The following is a 25222-nucleotide window of genomic DNA, read 5'->3' on the forward strand; positions in this document are numbered from 1 at the left end:
AACTAAGATAAAAACAGCTGGGTTTATGAAGCTGCTCCAAAGGGATTAGAATTTCTCTTATAGAAACATTTGCCTTATTTAAGATATATGATTTGTATTTTAATTGACATTTTAGACAATGATACTTTTCACTACAGCTTTTTCAGTCAAGTTATTTCTTTAGGGAGTCTTTTTTATAATTCATAGTGAAAAATTTGATCATGTATTAATAGAGATTTCACGGAGATTTGTTTTTAAAGGTTTTTATGTGAAAGGCCTCCCGACAAAAATTTTACTTCATGAACAGATATGATTTAATAATGATTATGTCAAAATTGTAATTGTTAAAATGCCTTAAGAAAAATAATTTCTGCATATATTTGTGTAATTTTCCTAAAACGCAAAATCCTAAAAAACAATTTCTAAGGTGTAGAAAAAACATTTACTTAAGTTGCTGTTTTTTTAAATATTCATTTGTATGTTTTGGGATTTTGTAGATATAACCTATGCCTTAGATTGCTACATGTTGATGTGACTTGCTGACGTTTCACCAAAAAAAAAAAAAAAAAAAAAGCTTCCATTTCTACACTTAACATTTTCTTTTTTTTTTATCTTTCATAATTGTGGTCCATAACACTTGGAGTAACATGTTTTCCTGTGTATATATAATATAAATGGTTATATACAAACAACAGAAGAAATACGCAATTTCCCAAAACAATAACATTTGAGGACGTCATTACTAACACCACCACCACTAGAAACATTATTGCTGTTAAGAGCTTGATCTAGAAAGTACAAGCCTAAACTTCTCTGTTTGGAAACACCATGTAATCTGGATATGAAACTAGACATTCAAGTACAATAAAATGGATTTAATTAGTTATGTAGCTATAAAATACCTTTAAATTTGTTTTAGGCTGTGTCTGCATTAGGCAACTAGTTAAATGTTTTGTCTAGATCAATTTATTTTAGTCAATTTAATTTTAATAATTACGTCAACTATGTGTTATTTTCTTCCTTTAAAATAATCACAGAACAGGCTGTTTTAGGATCAGGTAGAAGCTAAGACAATCTCTTTTGAACAAATTTTATTTTTATTGCCATTACAATTCTTTACTTAATGTTATTCCAAAATTAATTGTCTTAAAAATAGTACATTTAGCCATGTAAAAGAGAAAACAAGTAACCCTATCAAAATTGAACACTGTTAACTAACTAAACATAGAAAATAGATTCATTCCTTATCCACCAAAAATTTCAATGTACCTGCCAGGTAAAAGCACCATATTCAGTACCATGAAAGCAGTAACGATTCTAATAACAGAAAATCATCCCTCAAAGAACTTATCACGTTTATGTATAAGTTAAAATGCACTGAATGTCAAAAATGCAGATGGCGCTTTGATCAGGGACATATTAGCAATGTATTCAGACAGGATATTCATTTTCTAGGGTTTTCATTGTAAGGCAGAAAGGTTAGAGTAAAGAGTAACGTTAAAAATACTAATTATTTTTGTATTCTAGACATTTCTATAAGAAATGTATGGAAATAGAACAGTAATTTTGGCAGTTTTTGCCACAGTGTCAGTGAGCAAATAGATGTCATACTCATGACGACAGAAAGAGGACATTCTCTTTACCAGCCACATACCTCTTACTCAGAAACCCTTGGAGAAGCTTTATAAACCCACATACTCAAAATATGGTAATGAGAAAATGCTGTCTGCCATGGGAAGGGGAAGATGATCTAAAACATTTAGGAGAGGTAATTCCAAAACTATGTCTTGAGATAAAACCATGCCTTGAAAAGGAAAAAGAACAGCAAAAACAGCTAGTTAGCCAAAGGTCAACAGAGCAAACCCTAACTGGCAAACCTGTCTGAATCTTTACTGTATTCCTCAAGCTATAAACTGTTTATAGACTCCTTCAAACAGGATTAAATTTTGGAGGCATTTTCTTAAAAAAATAGTAAATTCCCACTATAAAATTAGTTATAGGCTTTGGACAGGATTCTTGCCAATGTGGGGCTCCGAGGCTTAAGTTTTGTTAATTTCACAGTAATTCCACCTTAGTTCACAGATATTTTCAAAACATGGGAAGTGTGATTGAAGTCAGGGAAGCTTAATCAAATATGAGTTCTAGTGTCATAGAATGGTGATGCTGAAATACTTGGCTTTTATTGGCTATTAATAGCTTTTATTGGCATATTAATGGCTTTTATTGATGATCTCAAGTTCTGTCTACAGAAACACTGATGTCTGATTATAACAGACAGTTTAATCAATGTATAAACCAATCTGGATGGTTCAGATCTCAATTCCAACATTTCCTTTAGAATTTAGGCTCAATTTATCTAAATTGGGCTTACTATATTAATTTTACTTTTTCCATGTAGAGGCTGTGGGCTGAGTTTTAAGCATACCATGTTTTTGAGCATTCTGAGATTGTTCCAGTATTTAAAAATTTTAGATTACTTTGGTTTCTTGGAATTATTTAATACACACTGCAATTTTCCTTGAAAAACATATGTAAGCTAAAATGGCTTTATGGAAATGCTTTATGTTTTAATGAGGTTGGGAAACAGAGATAAATTCACCTGGTCACAATCATATAGTAAATATTGATGAAAGGAACCTTTTTCTAAACTGCATAGCTATAATTATAATTCTATTCCAACTGATTTTGCAGATTTTACATATTTTACCCTGTTTTTGTGTCTCTTAAGGAGTTTCTGTTTGCGTTATCTGGACAGATCAACAGATAAAAACTTATGTCCTAGAGCAAAAACAGCACATTTAAACACATCTTTTCTTTCAGGCCAAAAAGTTTGCTGTTTCAGGACCATGGACCTGCTTAGGAACATGTACATATTTCCCTAATGAATCCTTTGGCTGTCATATGTTTCTGAGTTAAATTGTTATTACTGATAGAAAAGTTCTTTATGTCTGCCATAAATGTGCATTAAAGTTTATATAGCATTCACCTTCATGCCTGGCATTTTATCTTACTGATTATTTTGGCAGGAAACAAATACCAAAAATCTCCCCTTGAGAAATAAAAACAAACTACGACCCTCTAAAAATAGAAAAAAAAGCCACAACTCTTCAGGTCCTCCTTGGACCCATGGACAAGGCTCATAAACCTCCTCGGTGTCCATTCCATGTTCTGTGAGTCTGGCTGATGGTCAAAGGACTAGAGACAGGATGATCTACAAATAGGGAGCTTGAATTTCCAAATCAGGTTTGATCATCTGCTCTTTGTGAATTTTTTCCAATTGTTTCCCCATGTGCCTTGGTTTAGTCTTTCAAAAAATAAGAATTTTATACCCCAAGGATGTAAAATACCATGTCAGAGCACTTTTTGTGCCTGGACTGCACCTTGGAGATAGCCTTTCCCATTGTCCAGCTCTTCATTTTTCAGATGGAGAAGAAAGTGAGGTCTGGGAAAGTAAAATGCCTGCCCAAATCCACAGAGCTAGGAAGTAGCAGAGCAGAGATCATTACCACACATTCCAAACTTTCTATTTATCATTTTTGTCCTTGAACCCCTTCCTGTCTGAGACACTACATCAATTAAAATTATTTTATAACTGCAACAGTGTACACTTGCCATGTAACACATTGCCCAATACAATTCAATATTAGCATCTGGAAACAATACTCATTTATTAACTCACAGTTTTGTAGGTCAGAAGTCTGAGCACAGCATAACAAAGTCTTGTTCTTAGGGTCTCATAAGGCTGAAATCAAGGTATTGACTGGGCTGTCTCCTAATCTGGAGCATGGAGCCCTTTTCCAAGTCCATTCAGGTTGTTGACAGGATTAATTATTTGTAGCTATAGGACTGAAGTCTCTTTTCTTGCTGGTTGTCAGCCAGGGGCAGCTCCGAGCTCTTAGAGGCTGCCCTCAGGTCTTAGACATGTGGCCCTCTCCCTACATGACAGCTACTTCTTCAAAGCCAATAGGAGAATATTTCTCTTCAGGAAAGGTTCACCCCCTTTTCTAAGGACTCTGCTGATGAGATTAGACCGATGCAAGACCATCTCTCTGTTGATTAGCTCAAAGCCAACCAACTAATAACCCAGTCAAAAGTGGTATCCCATCATAGTCGTTAATTCTCACTTGTGCTCAAGGGGAGGAGATCATACAGGATGTGTGCACCAGGGGACAGGAGTCTTGGGAGTCATCTTAGAATTCTGGTTGTTGGCCAGGCGCAGGGGCTCACGCCTGTAATCCCAGCATTTTGAGAGGCTGAGGCTGGCGGATCACCTGAGGTCAGGAGTTCGAGACTAGCCTGGCCAACATGGTGAAACCCTGTCTCTACTAAAAATATAAAAGTTGGCCTGGTGTGGTGGCACAAGCCAGGTTCTCAGGAGGCTAAGGCAGGAGAATTGCTTGAACTCGGGAGACGGAGGATGCAGTGAGCCCAGGTCATAACATTGCATTCCATCCTCAGTGGCACAGTGAGATTCCATCTCAAAAAAGAAAAAAAAAAAATTATGTTTGTCACGTCAGTCAGATTCTACTCATTCAAGTACTAGATTTCCTTTTGCCTCCTCTTCCCTTCGGCTGCACCCCAACTGAGTTGGTTCAGTGTCTTCCATCCTACAGGAAATCCAGAAAGGGATGACAAGAGAAAGTAAATTCAGACCAGGGTGGTAAAAACTCCAAATCCATGAAAATATGGTATTTTTATTGGGTTCATGTATTCTTTGTAAGTGCATTGGCCAGGGATAATTCAGAATTACCTTCTTACTGATTACCGAATAGTAAAATTTACCTATTCTTTAGGCATGAAGCTTCTTTTAATAAGGCTGGCCTGGATTCAGAGATGTCTGGAGACATCTGTGCTGGGTTGGCAGGAGCAGCAGCAGCTGGAAGTCAGGGGAGAGTGGCAACCAAAGAGCTGCCATTTTCTTAGTGACTATGCAGGCTGAGACTTTACTTCCATGAGCTCATTTAATCCTCACAATGGTGACTGATACAGTCAATATTATAATCCTCATTTTACAGATGAGGAAATACCAGAGATACAGCAGAGTCAGAGTTCAAAGCTCGGTCAGATACATTGGTGCTTTTTTGAGGACAGGCTTCTCCTTGTCAGGCTTTGACGAAGATGGTTACCCTTTTTTACTTTTTTCTTTTTTGAGACAGTCTTGCTCTGTTGCCCAGGCTGGAAAGGGGCACGATCTTGGCTCACTGCAACCTCCACCTCCTGGGTTCAAGTGATTCTCCTCCCTCAGCCTCCCGAGTAGCTGGGATAACAAGCACACGCCATCATGCCCACCTAATTTTTGTATTTTTAGTAGAGACAGGGTTTCATCATGTTGGTCAGGCTGGGCTGGAACTCCTGACCTCAAGTGATCCACCTGCCTCAGCCTCCTAAAATGCTGGGATTACAGGTGTGAGCCACTAGGCCTAGCTGTGACTGTGACTCTCTGGGGCTCTCAGTACATTTAGGCAAAGATTGAGGGATGGCAGATGGAGATGCTGAGTGACAGGCACCCTTTGAGAGGGAGGCTATGTCAAGCAATCAAAAAATTTCAACGATATGAAGGGACTATTTCTCCCTTCAAGAGTTATAATTAAACTTTCCAGAAATCAAGATCCAGGCTACAGATTATAAAAATTTTATTCCTAAAGGAAATTATAGACAAGAAATTGGTTGAACCTTATAATACCCCATGATGGTTCATGAGCAACACGTGTTCATATGATTATACCATGTTTTGAAATATGGGTAAATAAGGCACAGAGTAGGCAAAAGTGAATTTAGGGACATCAAAATGTAATGGCAAAAATCAGCTGGGCTTGTTCTTGAATCCCTCAAACTGTAACTTTTGGCTGAACAAATCAATTAAGATATAGCTAATACAGCTGCAGAGCTTGGAAAAGTTACAGTTGCTTTGTTAAAGTATATTGAGTTGGAGTAAAAAGTTTTATTTGGAAAGATTTCAAAACCCTTCAATGGCGGCCCAATCATTCCGAAGCTGAATTAAATGTAAATGTGAATTATCTGCATACGTTTATAGTCTATTCATTTTAATATACATATGGTGGTTGTGTACTTTAAGAAGATAAAGAGGTGATTCCTGAGGCATCATTACTGCATGGCAGAGAGACAAACTTGAAAACAAATAATTATAATAATGCAGGTGTTAAACTGAAGATACAGAGAAGGAATACACATATTCCACAGCCATTGGTCCCCTTTGGGAACATCAGGAAAAAACAGAAGAGGCAAGTTTTGAGTTGGGTCTGGAAGAATGGAACTTCAGCAGGCAGAAAAGGGGAAGAAAATTCCAAATAGTAGGAAAAACACAGTTAAAGTCATAGAGGCAAGAAAATATAAGAGGCTAGAAAACCATAGTTCAGTGTGGTCAGGGTGCCCAGAACGCATAGGAGAAGATAGAAAAGAGGTTGAATGTTTATGCAGCATTGAGATTAGAAAGGACCTGGCTGCCCTCTAAAGAGAAGTTTCTATTTTATAGCAGCAGGAATCCAATAGAGACGTTACACAAAGGAATGACAAGATAATCGCTCTATTTTAGAAGATTAACTCTGGTAGCAGGAGTGAGGATGGCTGGGGATGTGAACTGAAACTGACGCTGTGTAAGAAGAGAATTTACAAGCCCAGTCAAAGAATGAGGAAGAGGACCCAGGTCAGGGAAGAAACAAGATAGGCGATGAGAACAAAGGCTGCTTCAGCTGTAAACACTCTAGAATTGGGGGCACCAAGTGGCTGGAGGCAGGTGAGAAGAAAAGGAAGCTGTAAGGAGAAAAATGCGGGATGATGCCTAGTTTCTGATCTTGAGCTCTGTTTGGCTTTTTTTGCAGGTAAGGGATGGAGATTAATGAACTGTCTTTGGGCATGTTTAGTTTCAGGTAGTTGGAAATGCAGGCTTGCAGTTCAGAAAACAACTTAGAGCTGTAGATAAACATTTAAGAATTATCAACATTAGAGGTAGTGGCAAGTGAATGACGTTTTTATAGAATTATCATGTAGTTAAGAAGAAAATAGTTTTAAATATTGGACCATGGGTCAGCATTTAAGAGAAAGTTAAGGAAGAAAAAAAAGATGTAGGAAAAAGAGACACAGAAAGTTATGCCACTGAGATTTTACTATGAGTCCCAGGAAAAGGTTTTAAGATGAGTGTGTGTCAATGTCCCCTAGGCATAACAAGCATTAAAAAGAGTTCAGATGACAATTAGGAAGGCACTGGTGAACTCTGACCAGTTTAATTAGATTGGTGGAGAGTTGGAGACGAGACAGAGTCCTTGAACTGATAAACAAAAAAACATGAGAGTGTTTGGTAGTGAAAGTAAAGGGTCAAAAGAAAGGTTTTTGTTTTTGTTGTTGTTGTTGTTGTTGTTGTTGTTATGGTTTCTTTGATAGAATGGGGAAAGATAATGGTTAATTGGGGTAACCCGGCAGTAGAGATTGGCAAGGCAGGTAAACCGGCAGGACAAAGAAAGGAGAGTATGGATTAGACTCTAATAAAAGTTTCTTAGGGAAGAGGGGAAGAAGGAAAAAAAGAGAATGAGTTGAGAAAATATATACTAAATTCTTTACATTGCGCTTCTCAGACAGAGCTATATTTAGCACCCATAATAAATCCACTCTGATAAGTATGTTGCTGACTCTCAGCACTCTTATTGTTATGAAATAAACATGATTTCCATGTCACTCTGTCAGACTATCTTTTCGAAACAACAACAATAAAAAAAATGTTGTTCAATCCGAAAGCAACAGAAAAGGCATCTGAGTAAAAGTAAATTTCTTCTTCCACCTAAAAAACCAGAATGTGAAGACACAAATCTCAGGTGTACTGAAACAATTTTTTTGTGCCTGGATATAACTGCTTTATGGGATCACAGAGACTTTAGTACACACTCTGGGACAAACAGAGATTGCTCACAAATGATCATCGAAACATATTCTAGATATTCAATTGAATAAGACCCAGGATCACCCCCAGAATTTTTATCTGGGCCCCAAAGAATCCTACATGTTGAATAAGACCCTAGGCAAGACCAGAGCTCCCTTCACCATTTGAATTAGGTGGTTTCCATCTTGCACTTATGGGAAAGAGTTGGAGCCAACCCAATCTTTATGATTAAGCAGGAAAAACAATGTTTTCCATAAGAATGCAATCTTCTGCATGGTTGGTCACCAGTTATTTTCTGGACATCCATTTGGTTTCCGTCAAGTTAGCTAATTGTTCTGCTAAATCATCTTGAAAAGATGACTTGCCTTCTTGAGTTGTTAATACTTGTGAAATTCTTTTCCCAAATGAATGAGAATTGAAAGACATAGATTCTTTTAACACACATACACAAAAATTCCCAAACATATAGCGTGTTGAAAGTTAGTCTGTTGCAAAGAAACTTGAGTTCTAGGCCCAGATCCAGGGGTGGAGATGACTGTAACATTCCACCAAGAACTTCACTCTTGGCTTTCACCTCGAAAATAAAAATCCCTGGTCAAGTCAGATATATGAAGTATTGCACTCTAACAGGAGGAGGAACTGAAGAAAAGGGAGGATGTTTTCATAAAGATTTAGTAAGGAAGTTAGAAGGAATTATGTGGGAAGAAGGAAAAAGAGTAATTGTGGTATTATTACAATACATGCCTGGGCCAGGTACAGAATATGATGGGTCCGTGTTTCACTCCATACAGCCCTGCTATCATGATGACATTATGAAGTAATTTCCTATAAACTATAATCTGTTTTGGAAATGCTTTCTACCAGGTGTCTCTTATGGAACATACAGGAAAAAAAAAAAAAAAAAGAATTGACGTATTAAATTACTCTCACTGTTCAAATATTTGAAGTACTAATTCATCACTCATGACATTCAATTTATAGTTTAATATCATTATAAATTTAACAGGGTTGAATCTTTTCAAAATAACAAAGAAAGTGCCTTTTGAAAGGAAAGAAGATGGAAACATTGAAGAGGTTCTTGCGGGATCACTCTTAAAAGCCATCAAAGCATCAGAATCTCTCTCTTGGCTGTATAATAAATACTTACAGAAAATGAGCGCCAAGTATGTATGGAGAAATGCCTCGGCATTTGCTGTATGAATATGGATGATGGGAATCTAGTAAAATATTTGAGAAATTAAATCAAAACTCAAAGATAGTTCTAAGGTGTTTACTGGGTGTCACTTGATGAAATGATTCTATGGGGATTTATCACTAATCTGTGAAGTGAAAAATAATCTTAATGATGAGAGGAAGTTTGCTTATATTATGCCTAGGACAAGAAGAGGTTTTTAACTCACTTTAACAATGCAGTGTTTGCAGGTTTTCATCCATTATCACTTTATTACAATATCTTTGCTAAAACCCAACTATTTTATGGGCTCCTCTGACACCTCCCAAGAATCCAAGGGAGGAAATGAAGCCAATGAATGTAATCTACAGGTGAAACTTGCAGAGCAAATTCAGGAAAAAAAGTAATTATGCTTCTTGGCATTTTATCATTTTATAACCTCACCTTTTAGAGAAGGTATTGAGAGATTATATTGATTAGTCCAGAGTTTTATTTTACATGTTTGTTCCTAGAAAGGCTTATTTTAACAGAAGTTATCTCAAGGTGTCATGCCCAGTGCCATCATCATTATCATCAAAAATTTGACTGAATAAACCTAAGATTTCATTTTAATGTTGTTTGAACATTGCGTTTTAGCATTTTTCTTTGAATTCTAAACTCATAATTTCATCATAAAACTGTCTTTACAGCAGACAATATGATTAATTAGTAATTCTATTAAATATTTGCCAAATGAAGGAGACCACTTCTAGTTTTGCCAGGGTGTCTTGCTGGTCAGAAATGCTTTGCCTAATCAACTCAACATGCATGTTGATGCTAAGAGTCTAACTGACCATACAGGACACACACTTCTGTATGTATAGTCTTACATATGAAAGTAATATTTATTTATTCACCAAAAAGTGTAAAGAGAGGCTAAAACAGGATGGGATGAAACAGTGTACAGAGGTAAGGAAAAGCTTTTCCAAGCAACTGAATTTCCCTTGGAGCCTGAATGTTAAGTGGAATTAGGCAAAGTGAGGTGGTCGTGGGAAAATTCAGGCAGAGGACATAGCTAGTGCAAAGGCACTAAGGCTGCAAAGGATGCAAGCTATGCAGGCATGGTGCAAGGAGGCCTTTGTGCAGGAAGCAAAGGGAGATAAGGCTGGGGTGACCCACAGCCTCCTTCTTCAAGGGCACTGGATAGACTCCTGGGAAGCAAAAAGTGACTGGATTAAATTTGCATTTCAAAAAGACTCTTCTGACTACAGTGTGTGGCAAGATAATTGGGGGAAGCAATAGCCCAGGTGGAAAGCTTTATTATAGTCAAAACAAAAAAGGATGAAGACTTGGATTGGGGTGGTACTTAGTGAAGAGGCATAAAAGAAGACTCAAGTCAAAATGACAGGACTTGGGGATGGGTGGGTCATAGAAAGAAGGTGTCAAAATGATTGTCACAGTAGGTAATTAGTCACTGATTGATAGAAAATGGTAATCACTGAACTAGGCTTTTTATCTTCATTCTGTTCTATTTAGGTACATTCTATGCAAAGTATTTAGTGCTTACCAGATGCAAAGTACAGCTAGGAATTCTAATGGATAGCAATATAAAATAGATGGATAAAAGGATATATAATCTCTGCCTTTTATAGGCTTATATTCAAATACAGACAATACTTTCCATTTCCAGTAAAAGGAATGAGAAGTTATATACCCAGATACATATAGACACACAAATAAACAGATGTATGCACATATATGTCTATATATGTATATGTGTATGTACACATATGTATATATAAGTATATAGATATTTGCATCATATACACGTCTAAATTAAGGGTGCATTGCCAGGGGACTGAGGGGGGATAAATAATGCAGAGGTCAGGAAAAGTAATGGAAAAGTTGTGTGGGATGGTATTCTTCTTATAAGAAATTCAAATGTTTTCAAAAATGATTGTCTTATATACCCACCTTATTACAGAAGAAATGTATGATGCTGGCCCTGTTTATCAGGGCCAGAAGAAGATATTTGGCAATGGCATTTAGCAGTATTAACTATTTTTAATCCATTATATCAGTAATGACACTACAATCATGACAGTAATCTTATCATTAATAGTAATGATAAATAATAGTAATTATTAGTATGTAATTTTTAAAAGTCACACAAGCAGAAAAACATAAACAAAGATTTCATTTTAATGTTGTTTGAACATTGCGTTTTAGCATTTTTCTTTGAATTCTAAACTCATAATTTCATCATAAAACTGTCTTTACAGCAGGCAATATGATTAATTAGTAATTCTATTCAATATTTGCCAAATGAAGGGGACCACTTCTAGTTTTGCCAGGGTGTCTTGCTGGTCAGAAGTGCTTTGCCTAATCAACTCAACACGCATGTTGATGCTAAGAGTCTAACTGAACATACAGGACAATTGCAAATCTGTGAATTATTAAGCCTCCTTTCACCTCAGTTTCCTCCCTCTTTGCTTATTTCAGTTTTGTGTGTATTCCTTTTGATTGCTTGTTAATGTCTCCTATTTATAGTGATATTATGTAACAGTATTATCTAAGCTCCAAAATAGTATATAATTGTCATGTACCATTCTGTAATTATGGTACAGATGTTGGAATATGCTTGGAATCATTGAAAGGGAATTTACCATAAGCTAAGGAAGCTTACTCTTCAGGGCCTCTGACCTGCAAGAGACTCTTTAATTTCTTATTACCTAAATTTGTATGTTTAATTTTGTAGTATTTTTCTTTAAAAAGATCCCCCAAATTTTATGAGCTTCAATTCCAGAAAACTTATCTGGCCTTGTTTTTCATATTGTATTGTCATATTTAATTTGTTTTTAAGCCTTTCTCACAATATTTTAGGTTCATGAGATCAGAGACAATATTTTGTTCTGTTTCTCTACTGTCTAGCTTATTTATTATTTATTTATTTACTGTTATGAGACAGGGTCTCACTGTCACTCATGCTGGAGTGCAGTGGTGCATTCATGGCTCACTGCAGCCTCGACCTCCCAAGACTCAGGTGATCCTCCCACCTCAGCCTCCCAGTAGCTGGGACTACAGGAGAGCACCACGACACCTGGCTAATTTTTGTATCTTTTTTTTTTTTGTAGAGACAGGATTTCATCATGCTGCCCAGGCTGGTTTTGAACTCCTGGGCTCAAGCAATCCACTCATCTCAGCCTCTGAAAGTGTAAGGATTACAGGCATGAGCCACCACGCCCGGCTTGTCTATCATTTAGTTCAGTAAATGCCTGGTGAATGAATGAATCATATACATTTAGTGGTTGTTTTGAAGTTGACTCTGCTGAGCGAGATTTTCTTTTCATTCATGCATCTTCATTAATGTCAACTTTGTTGCAAAGTTTTTAAAGAAGTAATCTTTGTTTAAATTATCTTAAGTTACTTGATTTAAAAAAGTTAAAAGTGACCATCTGCAGAATGATAAAGTCCCATTACTGTCAATATGCATAATATTTTGCCAAAAATGCAATTTGTCTTCATGTTAGTCTTAATTTTTCCATGTTTTAAAAATTTTCTTGGAGTATTTCCCAAATGGGATTTACTGAGAGAAAGGATCTATTCAGCCAGCTTTGTAGATTCTAAGAGTCCTTCTAAAAGTTAAGTCTAGCCAAGGAAGAATGTAGTGGCACACAATTGCATTTCTCTTACACTGTCATTTAATGTGAGATCTAAATTTTGCATTTCTTTAATGCCCGAGGTGTTTATTTTTTAAAATCTCCACTGTTTTTATCAGGAGTTATGTTGACAAGTTACCTGGGAGCTGATATACCCTATATAATACATGATGTAAGATCTGAATACACAAATTAATAAAATTAAATCACTAGGATTTGTCATCATTTCTAAATTATACAATTGGGTTTTGTTTTTAAGCTAAAATATTCCTCCTCCTTTCTCCATCCCTTGTTCTGGTCACTTCCAAGGATTTTTACAAATGCAAAAGAAATTCATTTGTACTTCCTGACCACAGAGATGAATAATTTAAAGACAATATCAAATTCTTGATAAATATCATAAATGTTTTAACTGTCTGAGAAATTGACATTTATTTAGTTAATCTTTTAGCTAGTCATAAATAATGTAATAAAACCCCTTAAAATTAACACTAAATAACATAAAGACCTAACAATATATTAGAAAAAAACCTTTTTGGACTGAGCCATGAATTTCCTGATAATTCAGCTGCAAGTGACAACTAAAATGTAACTCCAGAATCTGGATATGGTTCCAGAAAGGATCCTTGTCAAGAAATTGCCATTTCATCATCTTTCCTTAAAGTCCCTTCAACACTTATCATTGCAATTTTTGTCCTGTCTTTTCCGCTCTGTTGCATCAAACCAAGGAAAAACAACTATTAAATGCTCATTTATACTCACCTCCCTCCCTTCATATTTCATTCCTCAGCCCTAAAATTCCTGTAGGAATCCTGCTTTTATATTTTATCTTTAAGTCACCATAGTATCTGTAATCTCTTTTATAGTCATGTATGCTTAATTTTGGAAGACTGTCAACTACCTCTTCAGGTTCATTTAAATGAAAATATATCACAAAATCGTAGGCTCTTCCACTACCCTCACTGAAAAATTACTCTAACAAATGACCAGTAAGCTGTTTTGTGAAGCAAAACATCCAGACTCTAAACAAAAGTGGCGGAATTACAATATTTTCATAGAAATGGATTTTACTACTAGAGCCTTTTCTTTTCTTAATTGGGGGAAATGTTATTAAAAAAAAAAAAAAATCCCAGAATACATCTTTGCTCTCAGTCCTTCAATTCTAACATAATGACATGTTTGAGAATATGCGGTAGTGTATACTAAGCCTTTATGCTGTCTCACATCCTCAGGACAAAATATCTGTTTTGAAAGGACTTCTCTGAATTTTGCTATTTCCTGCTTACTGAGCACTGGCCCCCTCCTGGGAAAACAGAGTTATTTCAGCCAATGTTCAGACTCCATCTTGCATTCGTCTCTGTGGAATATTAATAGTGCTACTGAGATATATATTCATCATCTTTTCTCTGCTTTTGCTGTTTTTATAGCCCAGTGAAATTTATATCTGGTGTTTGTAGGAAGGCTATCAGAAGCTATTTGGACATCAAACTTTTAAACTATAAATAATGATGGCAAGACTGCTAGATATCTTTTCACAGTTAAACCTATTCAACAGAGTTTTGTTCTTACGACAGTGCAAATAAATTAGTGTTATTTTAGGACAGTTTTAAAGTGAACATACTTGTCTCCCTCCCTTCCCATCTACATATCAAGGAGACACTCCAGATTGCACTTTTATTTAAACTGTGGCCATCAGAAAATACCGTGAGAGGGCTGTGTGTAGGTAATGGTTCAGTTAGCATTGACCCCAGAAAATGGAAAACCAAGAACAAGTCACTTTTAAAGCTAAGCAATAGATTTTGAATATGGATTGTTCCAACTCACCACTTCCCGACCACAACACAAGAGTATCTCACTGTAAATTAAGAGTCTAAGTTAGCCACAGCTGTGGTGTAACTCTGAGAATGATTTCTCTACATGTAGACAATTCTGGATCCTTCCGTGGTGCGCGATTACCCTGGTCTTTAACGTTTGTCCTTTGCAGCGGAGGGGTCAATGCATTCTTATTTCCTTGCTCTTTAGAATTCTCCACCAGAGGGAGAACAAGGGAAGGAGTAGGTTTCACGAGCAGTTTTGAGTAAAGTTTGAATCTGAGAAACCCCACATTCACGAATTAAGGATCTCCAGTTCTGTGTCTTCATTCTACCCCTCCCTGCCTGCTTTTCCACTCGGCAGAACTGAGGGACTTGCAGTGACTGCAGTAATTTTAATTATTCTCAGTCGTTCTCCGAAATGTGTTTTTTATCAGTTCCTCTGAAAATTAAGTTGTAGTAAGAAACGTAGTTTAGGGGCATCCCCTTAGAAGAGGCCAGGTTATTTTTTAAGGAAAAGCTGGAGATTTCTAACAGGCACTTACCACACACACACACACACACACACACACACACACACACAGCGCAGACCCAGCAGGAGAGCGCAACCTGGCATTTTTAAGGTTCGCTTAGCCTTTCCTGTGCACCTGGAGGGAATTATCTTACCTTCAACTCCCTTCCACCTAGAGTTTATTTTCGCCTACGTGCGACAGGGCTTTTGCACTTGAGTTAAGGAATGAATCCCGAACTCTTCTGGAAAAGCCACCAAAGTTACCCCGCACCCCTCCCAGGGTTCCTGACCACGGAGCCTCCGCTTGGGGTACAGGTGTGGGAGTTGCAAACTTTGCGTCGTTTTTCTCCGCGTGGAAGGGGACTGAGCAGCCCTCCCAAGTACTGCCTGGCTGCGGAGAGGAGCGGGCAACGAGAGTGTCGGGTCTCCGCCTGGGTTCCCCGGTCTCCGGGGCGCTTGCCTTGGTCTCCGCGCAGCGTCCAGCGACCCCTGTCGGGGGTTCCTGGCAGCCGCGCCGCCGCCCCCTGCCCTGCCCGCGCGCGAGGAAAAGGGGCTGCGCCCGGGAGCGCCGAGCCCAGGCTCCTCCCGGTGGCGTGTCCGCGCCTCGGGGTGGGGGTGTGGTGGGGAAGAGGGAGGGGGCGAGGCCAGGGGAGGGTGCGAAGGAGGCGCCTGCCTCCAACCTGCGGGCGGGAGGTGGGTGGCTGCGGGTCAATTGAAAAAGAGCCGGCGAGGAGTTCCCCGAAACTTGTTGGAACTCCGGGCTCGCACGGAGGCCAAGAGCTGAGCGGCGGCTGCTGCCCGGACGATGGGAGCGCGAGCGGGACGGTGACAGCCTCTCCCCGATCGGGCTGCGAGGGCGCTGGGCAGAGGCCAGGACGCTAGCTGCCAGCGGCGGGACCCAGCGACGATTTCCCTGGGCGACAGGAGCAGCCCCGAGAGCCAGGGCGAGCGCCCATTCCAGGTGGCCGGGACCGCCCGCAGCGTCCGCGCCGCGCTCTCTGCAGGCGACGGGAGACGCCCCCGCGCAGCGCGAGCGCCTCAGCCCGGCTGTTCGCTCTCCCCCTGGAGGGACAAACTTTTCCCAAACCCAATCCGAGCCCTTGGACCAAACTCGCCTGCGCCGAGAGCCGTCCGCGTAGAGCGTTCCGTCTCCGGCGAGATGTCCGAGCGCAAAGAAGGCAGAGGCAAAGGGAAGGGCAAGAAGAAGGAGCGAGGCTCCGGCAAGAAGCCCGAGTCCGCGGCGGGCAGTCAGAGCCCAGGTGGGTGCGCAGCGCGGCCCGGGCCCCGCGATCCTCCTCTTACTCCTCCTCCTCCTCGGATGCGGTGGCCTCTCCCTCCCCTCTACTTTACCCGTCCGCTTCGCCCTGTGCCCTGAGCGCCCGTGGAGTCGCGCGGTGCTTCCCCTCCTCTGGGCCGCCGCTCACCTGGGCGCCGAGTCCTACCGGGCGCCAACGCCCAGAGCGCAGGGCAAGGGACAGCGGTCCCAGCCGCACCCTCCCAGGGTTCCGGGAGCTCTGCGCTCCTTGGCACGTCCCCTCCCCAGCGCCTTAGCGGGGGAGCCCAGCCCGGGAGTGAGACCTGGGGTATAGGAGTCGAGGCTGCGTGCGCGCGTGCCCCGCGCCAGAAGCGCTTTTCACGGGGGCCGTGTGCCCTCTAGCGGGAAACGCTGGAACGGGCCTCCTGGAGGGACAGCCCGTCCCCTCGGTGTGCCTCGCAGCGCAGAAGTGGGTGGTCGAGGAAGGGGCCGCGTGGGAAATTAGCTTCGGCGTTTTGGGGCAGAGGGCAAGCGATGTAGAGTGCGCGCTGGTTCGGCTTGATTCAGTCCTGCGCTGTGGAGACTCAGAGCAGCGCAGGGATTCCTAAAAGTCAGCGAAGCAGAGGAAATCTAGTCCAGTGCCAGGAATCAGCTCTGCGCCAAACAAGTTCTACAAACTTTTGGCTTAACAGTTCTATTTTTCAAGACCTCTGTGATAAATACGGTTCATTTACTTTCCCAAGAGGTGTCAGAAAGCAACCGTTTATCTGAATTTTTGAACCCAGTTGGCAATTGAAGCTTTGTGGAAACAAATCTTGTATTTCATCATCAGAACACGAGCATGGATGAAAGCTTTACCTTAGATGTCCCTAGGAAGCGCTGATGCTTTAGACATTACCTTGGACAAAAGGGGCATGTCGAATAAATACTTGTTTATGAGTGATTGGTAGCTGATAAAAGAGGGGAGGAAGGAGATGGGAGAGAATTTATTTATTTTTTGCCTCTGCAATTCCCAATTATTAATTGATCTGGATGCCTTAAGTCGCTTTGAGCATGCTCCCAACGCACATTTCATGAAGTACTTCTGAAGAATTAATTCAATAGTACTTGATAATACTGTGGCTACGGTAATGCTGTAGAAGTATTTGTCCCTTGCTGGAAGAAAACTACATTTGCTTGGTCCTCTTACTGGTATCACTGATAGGATTTCAGAACCTGGGTTATTGGCAGAAACCTTCAGCAGAGTTTTGAGCAAACAGAAATTGAACAGGGAGTAATTGTTTCACCACTGGCCATTCTTGTGCTTGCTTCTTTAATAAGATACTGCTGATCGTATTCACTTCAATTACTGATCATTGCCCCTCATGAGGGTGTATTGAATTTTTGCTTATTTTTACCGTATATTTTGGGGAGAGACCATAGCATTTTATTTAACAAGATATGAAATTGGGGAGCTGGATTAGTTACCTCCCTGTGTGACTTTGTGTACTGTCCTTTCTAAGGTCATCATACTAAATTACAGAGATTTCAGACCTAGCTCAAATCGTTGTAAAGAGTTATTTTGCGGGCTCTTATCACTGTTTGCGGTTGTGTTCTTCTCCTGTCTCCCTGCTCATTGCCTTCAGAAGTTTCTGTGGTCCTCTGTAGATGGTCTAATGAATTAAGGAGGGGCCAGTGGTCTGAAGTAGCATCCTTTACAAGTAATAGGTATGCATTTTGTCAGGGGCTCCTAGCAGCAGCACCATAACACAGAAACTTGACAAGTTCAGTGGGGGAGGGATTTAGGAGGCAGGCATTTCTGTGCCCACCAGATCTTATCTACTAGGTAGGCAGCTGTCTTGTGATTAGCTATGCTGTCTCTTGACACAGAGCACCAGAGCTTCCTTGGTGGCTCTAATTTGCTTTCCAGAGGCACAGCAGTGATTCCCTCTAAACCAGCTAAGTCAGTATCTTTAAGTGACATTTGCTTAACTGTCTTCCCTGAAAAATTGGAGTGACTTTGGCTGTAGGTTAGTTTTTACTATATTTGTCTGTTTTCCACCAGATTATAATCTTTTTGGGGGAGGGACTTTTTACCCCCTTCAAAGCATCTTGTGCTTTTTAAACCAGATAAGAATATGTATTCTTTATTAGATTCAAAAAGAATGGTCAACAACTTGAAACCAGCTTTATATAGAAGCACATGGCATTACAAACAATGCTTCAGAATCAGTGTTTCTTTCCTTCGTTGTCATTTTCCTTACAATGGTAAGTGCCAGTGTAGTTTTCCTTGTCTTAGGAGAATTCATACCTGATGACCATAATGGTTTGTGAGAAAAACCCACACTCTAGGTTTCAGGCATCCTCAAAGGAACGACCTCTAGATGCCATAACTCTAGTATTCACACTTGCCACGCTAGCCCAAATTAGGACTTATGAGGACAAGTGTCTCTTGTATTGCTCCCATCTTAGTGTCTGTCAGTTCCACGTTTCACCCGCTTCTTAAAACAGCCACTGCAACTGTCTGTCCTTGATGATATGTATGTAATAGCCAAGCCTCTCTTTGGCTGTTTTAACATTGCCTCATGACAGTCAGGGGAGAGATAATGGGGTGGGCTCTCAGCCACTCAGCCCCGCTGTGTGCTATATTATACACATAGGCATAAACACATCTGTTGGAGGGAAATTTTCAGGGGGAAAAGGCTTCTTTAACTTTCATATGGCATGAGTGACTGATATGTGATACATACATGGCTATTTCAGAGCATCCGCATTTTTGTACAATTAACTAAATGTTGAATTGCGCACTATTGGGGCTGCAGATGTTCAGCAGGATTATTTATTCCATAATAATAGCTCTAATAGGTCCCAAGCCCTTGGAGTCATTGATTCCTTTTCTTTGCTCAGAATAAGGAAACTAAGAATGGTCTTGGGTACTGTTTCACTGATTCGTGTACCAAGGGCCCTGTAGCAGCCTGGGCCTCCTTGATGCTGGACCTCCCATATCCAGTCTCTTCACACTGATTCAGCTCAACAGACTTTTTCTCTTGAAGCCTGAATTACAAAATCAGAGCTTTTTTTTTTTTTTTTTTTTTTTTTTTTTTTTTTTTTTTTTTGACATAGTCTCACTCCGTCACCAGGCTGGAGTGGAGTGGTGCGATCTTGGCTCACTGTAACCTCTGCCTCCCGGGTTCAAGTGATTCCCCTGCCTCAGACTCTTGAATAGCTGGGACTACAGGTGTGCGCCACCATGCCCGGCTAATTTTTGTATTTTTAGTAGAGACAGGGTTTCACCCTGTTGGCTAGGATGGTGTCGATCTCCTGACCTCGTGATCTACCCACCTCGGCCTCCCAAAGTGCTGGGATTACAGACATGAGCCACTGCACTTGGCCGTTTTTTTTTTTGTTGTTGTTGTTTTTTTGAATTTTTGGCCAATTGGTATTTGACTCTAAGCTTCTTTTATGATTCTCTATTTGTTGACATGTTCTTACTCTGCACCTCTGCACGGAATTCTATCTTTTTAATTTTCTCCTCTTAAATAACCTGGAAAAAATTCGCTATCAGTGCCTAGCCGGATTCTAGAACTATCCTGTCTCCCTTCACTCCTGGTAGGAGGGGAATTTGTGAGTATAGGTGATGGAAACATTGAGAAACCTAGTATCCCAAATGGGTAGAAGCAGGCTGTGAGTTTCCCCAATGACATCACCCACCTGTTTCCCTCACTAAGTGGCTCTGCAGGCCGAAGTGCTTGTAAACATTCTTGGGTATAAAGTGCCGTGACCCTAACAGGGCAGCCTGTGTTTACAGAACAAGAGGAATGTCCAGTGATCTGTTTCAAGCTGGTTACTTGTAACCACCTAGCCTATGTAATTATTAAAAACATTAAAGATTATTCACAGAATGAAATAGGACTTATTTTGCAGCATTAAAATAGCAGTAAGAGTGGAAGAAAGTTATATTCTCAAACATGAATACTTCTCATACCCATGAAATGGTCAGATAACACTAATGAAAAAGGAGACAAAATATATATATAAAACCAAAAAATATTAGACAAACATGTGAACACTGAATACCTACTACGTGCCAGGCACTGTGCTGGACACTTTTATGTTTATAAATGAGGGAACTGCTGTTTATTGAATTCTTACCATGTTCCTGGCAGTAAAACAGATGTATATTGTGTATTTTGTCATCTGTCCTTTCGAAAATAAGAAAATTCCTCGCTATTAGGCAGCAAGATGCCAGATGGCCTAGTCTTTAGCTCTTCAGCCAGATTGCCTGGGTTTAAATCCTAATTAGGCTGTTCTTAAATATGTAGTCATGGGAAGGTTACTTAATCTTTCTGTGCCTAAATTTCCCTTTTCTGTAATATGGGGATAATAATAGTATTATTATTATCATGAGGGTTTCATGAAGCTTAAAGGAAATAATCCATGAAAAGCACTCTGAACATCAACCAACGTGTAATAAGTGCCCAGTAATATTAGATGTCTTTATAAAACTACTTAAAAAGTGAATTATCTGTGTCTTTGCAAAGATATTTGACATACTTTCCAAAATTTACCTTTTATGGTAAAAAATATCCCAAGCTGACCTCAGATTACACTGGGTATAAATATTAATATGTACTACCTGTAAAACTAGAGAAAAGTGGATAAGAGTGTCAAATTCCATAACTGCATATATATATTATGAAAACAGTACTGAACTCAATCTAAATATTGAAAGTAGAGTGAGGTGCAACATAATTTTATCTCTGGCAGAAAAATGTTGAGGTTTCAAGCTATGAGAAGATTTTGAAACATGACTCTTTTTTCTGGCAACACTTAAGAGTTGATGCTTAAACCCCACTTTATTGTATAGAATACATAATCTTCTCTTTTGGGACTCATATAAATTGCAGCAATTGAAAAACAAAAGTGTTCACCAACATTCCCCTCACTATCTTTTTTTCAAGCATAACAGTATATTGCCAGCAATGTTCATAGAATTGAGTGCAGGTGTTTCTAAATATAAACAAAATAAGGAATATATTAAATCCACGTTTCTAGCTTTTTATTTCCTCCTCAGCCTTTCTAGAATGGCTATAGTGTTTAAAGTTCTGAAAGTGTGATAGATTCTTACCAAATCAACATTCTGTTAGCATTCTCAAAGTAACAAGTTAAATTCGATTTGAACAGTCCTGATAGTTTATCATGTTCTGTTGTGATAGATGAAAACAAACCAAGTGCCAGTATTTTGAGTGAGTAATTTTATTTGCTCAGAGATGCAAATGAATGAACTTCTGGTAGTTTAGTTAGCCCTGGAGCTCCCCCTCTTGACAAATAGAAAAAACAAAAAATTAAATCAGATGGTATTAGCTTGAAAATGGATTTATTTTACCCAGATAAAAACTATGCCACTAAGGTACATAAAATGAAGTTTTCTTAAAGGAACGAATGTTTTGGATTCCTCCTAATTTTGTGCATGACTGCACTTGTGTACGTCCTTGCATATGTTTTAATAGATTTAAAAATAGCGAGCTACCAAAATACCAATAGATGTCAGTGTTTGTTGCTTTAGAAAAAGTGAGGTGTTAGGAAAAAAGAAGAAATGGACAACTTAATTTATATTTAGTTTTAGTAAGCATAAAGCTGGCTACTTTTCAACAATTCACTCATAATTCACTGTATATAACCCTGTTTACAAAAGTACATTTTATTAAGGAAAATATTCCATGCTCTCATCTCTTTCTTCTAAATATTTTTTTAAAGCCTCTGCAGTAGATTCCCAGAAGAATTCAGAATGTAGGCAGAAAATATGTTAATTTTTTAAATTCGGAAATAAAATTATTTGAGAATATCGTTAACACATTCGATTTCTTTTGCATTTTTAAACTAGAAATTCAATATGCACTTTCTTATGTTGCCCTGATTATGACTGATGAAGTGCATTTTTCAGTCCAAGTCAAGTGAGCTCTGTGGAGTTCTGCCTCTGCACAAGGCAGAGATGATCACAATTCTCTTCATTCTTCCTGTGCCCGGTGTCACCTTTTTCTGGCCTCCAGAGGGTGCTCCAGGAGCATCACACTGCTATTCCCCAAAGACTAACTTCTTTTTTCTCTCTCTCACACTCTTTTTTTTTTTTTTTTTTTTTTTTTTTTTTTTTTTTTTTTTTTTTTAGTTACTGCAGTATTCTGGGCAATCTACTGGAAGAATAGAGTCCCAATTCCATACATGTTAGCTGCCTCAGCTGGAGTTTGTTTTCCAGCTGGACCACATAGCCCTAATTCATTAAGAATTCTAAATTAGAATATTCTAAAACATCATTCTGATGATGTTGATGCAGTGGTCAGCTTGCAAGGGGACATCTGTCAGATTAATTCCCTCTAGGACTTTCCCCCAAGGGAATCAAGCATCTTTAAATACCTTCCAATCACCCCTTACAACAGCTCCCTCCCACTGAAGTGTACATGGTACCCACAAAGAGATCTAGTGCTATTTAGGAGTTTCACTCTGGCATTGGAAAGCTATACGTGAAAGCGTCAAAATTAGACAACAGATCCTTATTAACACATTTGTTTTCATCTCTTCCTATCACTCTGTTTCCTTAACCCAGGGCAACACATTGTTTAGGAGCCCCACTTTGATTGAGTGCACATTTTTGAACACAGGTTTGTGTGACTAATTCTTGTGGATCATGGGCTGATATTTTAATATGGTCACATAGCCCTTGTATTTATGGTTTACCTGCTTATGTTAATTCCACCCTGTACTTGTTGTCTTTGACATACTGAGTTACTCTCAGTATGTTACTGAGGCATACTGAGTTACTCTCAGTGTATTACTCCCCTTCCCTTTTTAAAGTGTAATATTGTTCCCATTGTTTCTTGCTCCAAGAAATCTATCATCGATGGGAATAGCCTTTGCTCTTCCATAGTGCCCCAAACCTTTCATTCCACAGCTTCGATAGGCAGGCAGTGCTTTCGCTGGGCAGCTGTAGTTATAGTTTCAGTGGTATGAGAGTCATGGAATGTTTTATTAGATTGAACCATATGAAATTGCCAATTTTGTAGGTCATACCTGGCTGAATATTGTCCATGTCATATAGTTTAATATTTAGACTTTGAAAAAGTAATTTGACTTTACTTATTCTTTACATATTCTTTAAAATAATGACAACTTTGAAAAAATTATATAGTTTTTGATAATAATTAAGTAGGATTGAAGTAATACATAAAAGAAATCTGAGCTAGGGATAACTGAAGCAGTAACATTTTTTGCAACCAATAAATCAGCTCAAATGACGTCCATATTAAATGAATTTAGCATAAAATTAGAATGACAGAGCAACTAGCATTTTCCCTTGGTGAGAAAAGTAGTAAGTTTCTATCATAAAATATGACTCATTTTTATTTGACCTATTAGCAAATAGTTATTGCACCTTATCTTAACCACTATAATTTCTACAGAGAGATTACAGAGCAATGAGTAGGAAATATGGAAGACTGCTGAATAATCCTGGCTTTAGTTATGGAGTAATATGAAAAAAGAAAAAGGAAACCTTTTACTCACTTTCACAGTACTATATCAATGCAAGCTTTTTAGTAGTTTTAATGTGTGACTTTTATCATCAGGTGAAAATGCCTCTCATTATTACATGGCCCATTTTATAAATAAAGTTCAAATTTCAATATAGCCAGTTTTTAAAACTGTATATAACTCATCCCTTTGTTACATATAATCTCCCAATTTTAGAGACTTACATTACATATTTAAAGCACAGTCTCTTCATCCCACAGGGAATCTAAAACCAGCCTTTACAAGGAGATGTCAGAATTCCAGTTTGCAATGATATTTTTTCAGAACAAATAATAGGAAATTAATTAACACAATTTTTCATTTGTGTATCAACTAGGCATTGGTTTTTGTTTTTTGCTTTTTGTTTTTGAGACTGAGTCTTGCTCTGTCACCCAGGCTGGAGTGCAGTGGCACGATCTCAGCTCACTGCAAGCTCTCCTTCCTGGGTTCATGCCATTCTCCTGTCTCAGCCTCCCAAGTAGCTGGGACTGCAGGCACCCGCCACCATGCCTGGCTAATTTTTTTTGTGTTTTTAGTAGAGACGGGGTTTCACCGTGTTAGCCAGGATGGTCTCGATCTCCTGACCTCGTGATCTGCCTGCCTTGGCTTCCCAAAGTGCTGGGATTACAGGCTTGAGTCACCATACCCAGCAAGTAGGCATTATTTTTGTGTGTACGTATCAAACCTGTTTTTATATGTTTTGGTACTTTATCTCTTTTCTGCCAACAGGGTGAAATGGAAGTACAGTACTGGGATTATGCACAACATTTTATTGTTTAAAATTATAGTATTCCTTTTCCGTTCTGTAGTTTCAATTGTTTAAAAATGGGGGTGGGGGGCCGGTCTGTCTTGAAGCCCATGAGATGGTAGATCTTTAGAAACAGTTATAATAGCAGTCATGTTGAAACTTATTGTCATCTATTTCTGGGAAAAATATTGAAGGCTGGCATATTGTCCCCAGAAGGATTAGATGAAATACAGAGAATAGATTATGATTATAATTTGTTTTAGTGAGGTCACCTTGCTGTACAGTTGGAACCTTCCCAGGGGATTGCTCATGCATTATCCATTTTGGAAAGAGTAGTACTTATAGACATTATGGAAATGAGCGGGTGGGTTTGTCAGGAAGAAACCAATAATTTAAATACTGAGTTGAATGGAAAATGAAATACATGATTTTCCATATATTAAATTGAATAGAAATGATAGACTGATGTCTTGAGGGTTTTTCTTCTCTTTTTTTCAAACATGTTGGGGATATTGTGTGTTCCCAAGTACCCTCAGCCTGACAGGAAGGAGAAATGTCAATAGAAAGAGTTACTTATTATATTTTGATATTTAGAAAGGAACAGTGGAGTTTTAAATGTTTTGCATATTATTTATGCCCCATCCCAAAGGACAACAATCCGCTTAAAAAAGGCAGA

At 39.0% G+C, this 25222-nt stretch overlaps 1 protein-coding gene across 7 annotated transcripts in view; it reads left to right on the forward strand.

Annotated features, from left to right (window-relative positions):
• Positions 1–25222, forward strand: part of NRG1 (neuregulin 1) — a 1136884-nt gene that overhangs the window by 900698 nt on the left and 210964 nt on the right. For 5 of the 7 annotated variants that reach the window (XM_010370860.2, XM_010370854.2, XM_010370861.2 and 2 more), the window contains exon 1: positions 15644–16260. The exons of the other annotated variants lie outside the window; for them this stretch is intronic. In XM_010370860.2, the coding sequence (XP_010369162.1) occupies positions 16161–16260 (100 nt within the window). In that variant the 5' untranslated portion in view covers positions 15644–16160. Of the gene's footprint in view, positions 1–15643; positions 16261–25222 lie in introns of those variants that run through there. 7 annotated transcript variants of the gene reach the window in all.

This window comes from Rhinopithecus roxellana, chromosome 9 (assembly GCF_007565055.1).
Source record: "Rhinopithecus roxellana isolate Shanxi Qingling chromosome 9, ASM756505v1, whole genome shotgun sequence".
Lineage (NCBI taxonomy): Eukaryota > Metazoa > Chordata > Mammalia > Primates > Cercopithecidae > Rhinopithecus > Rhinopithecus roxellana.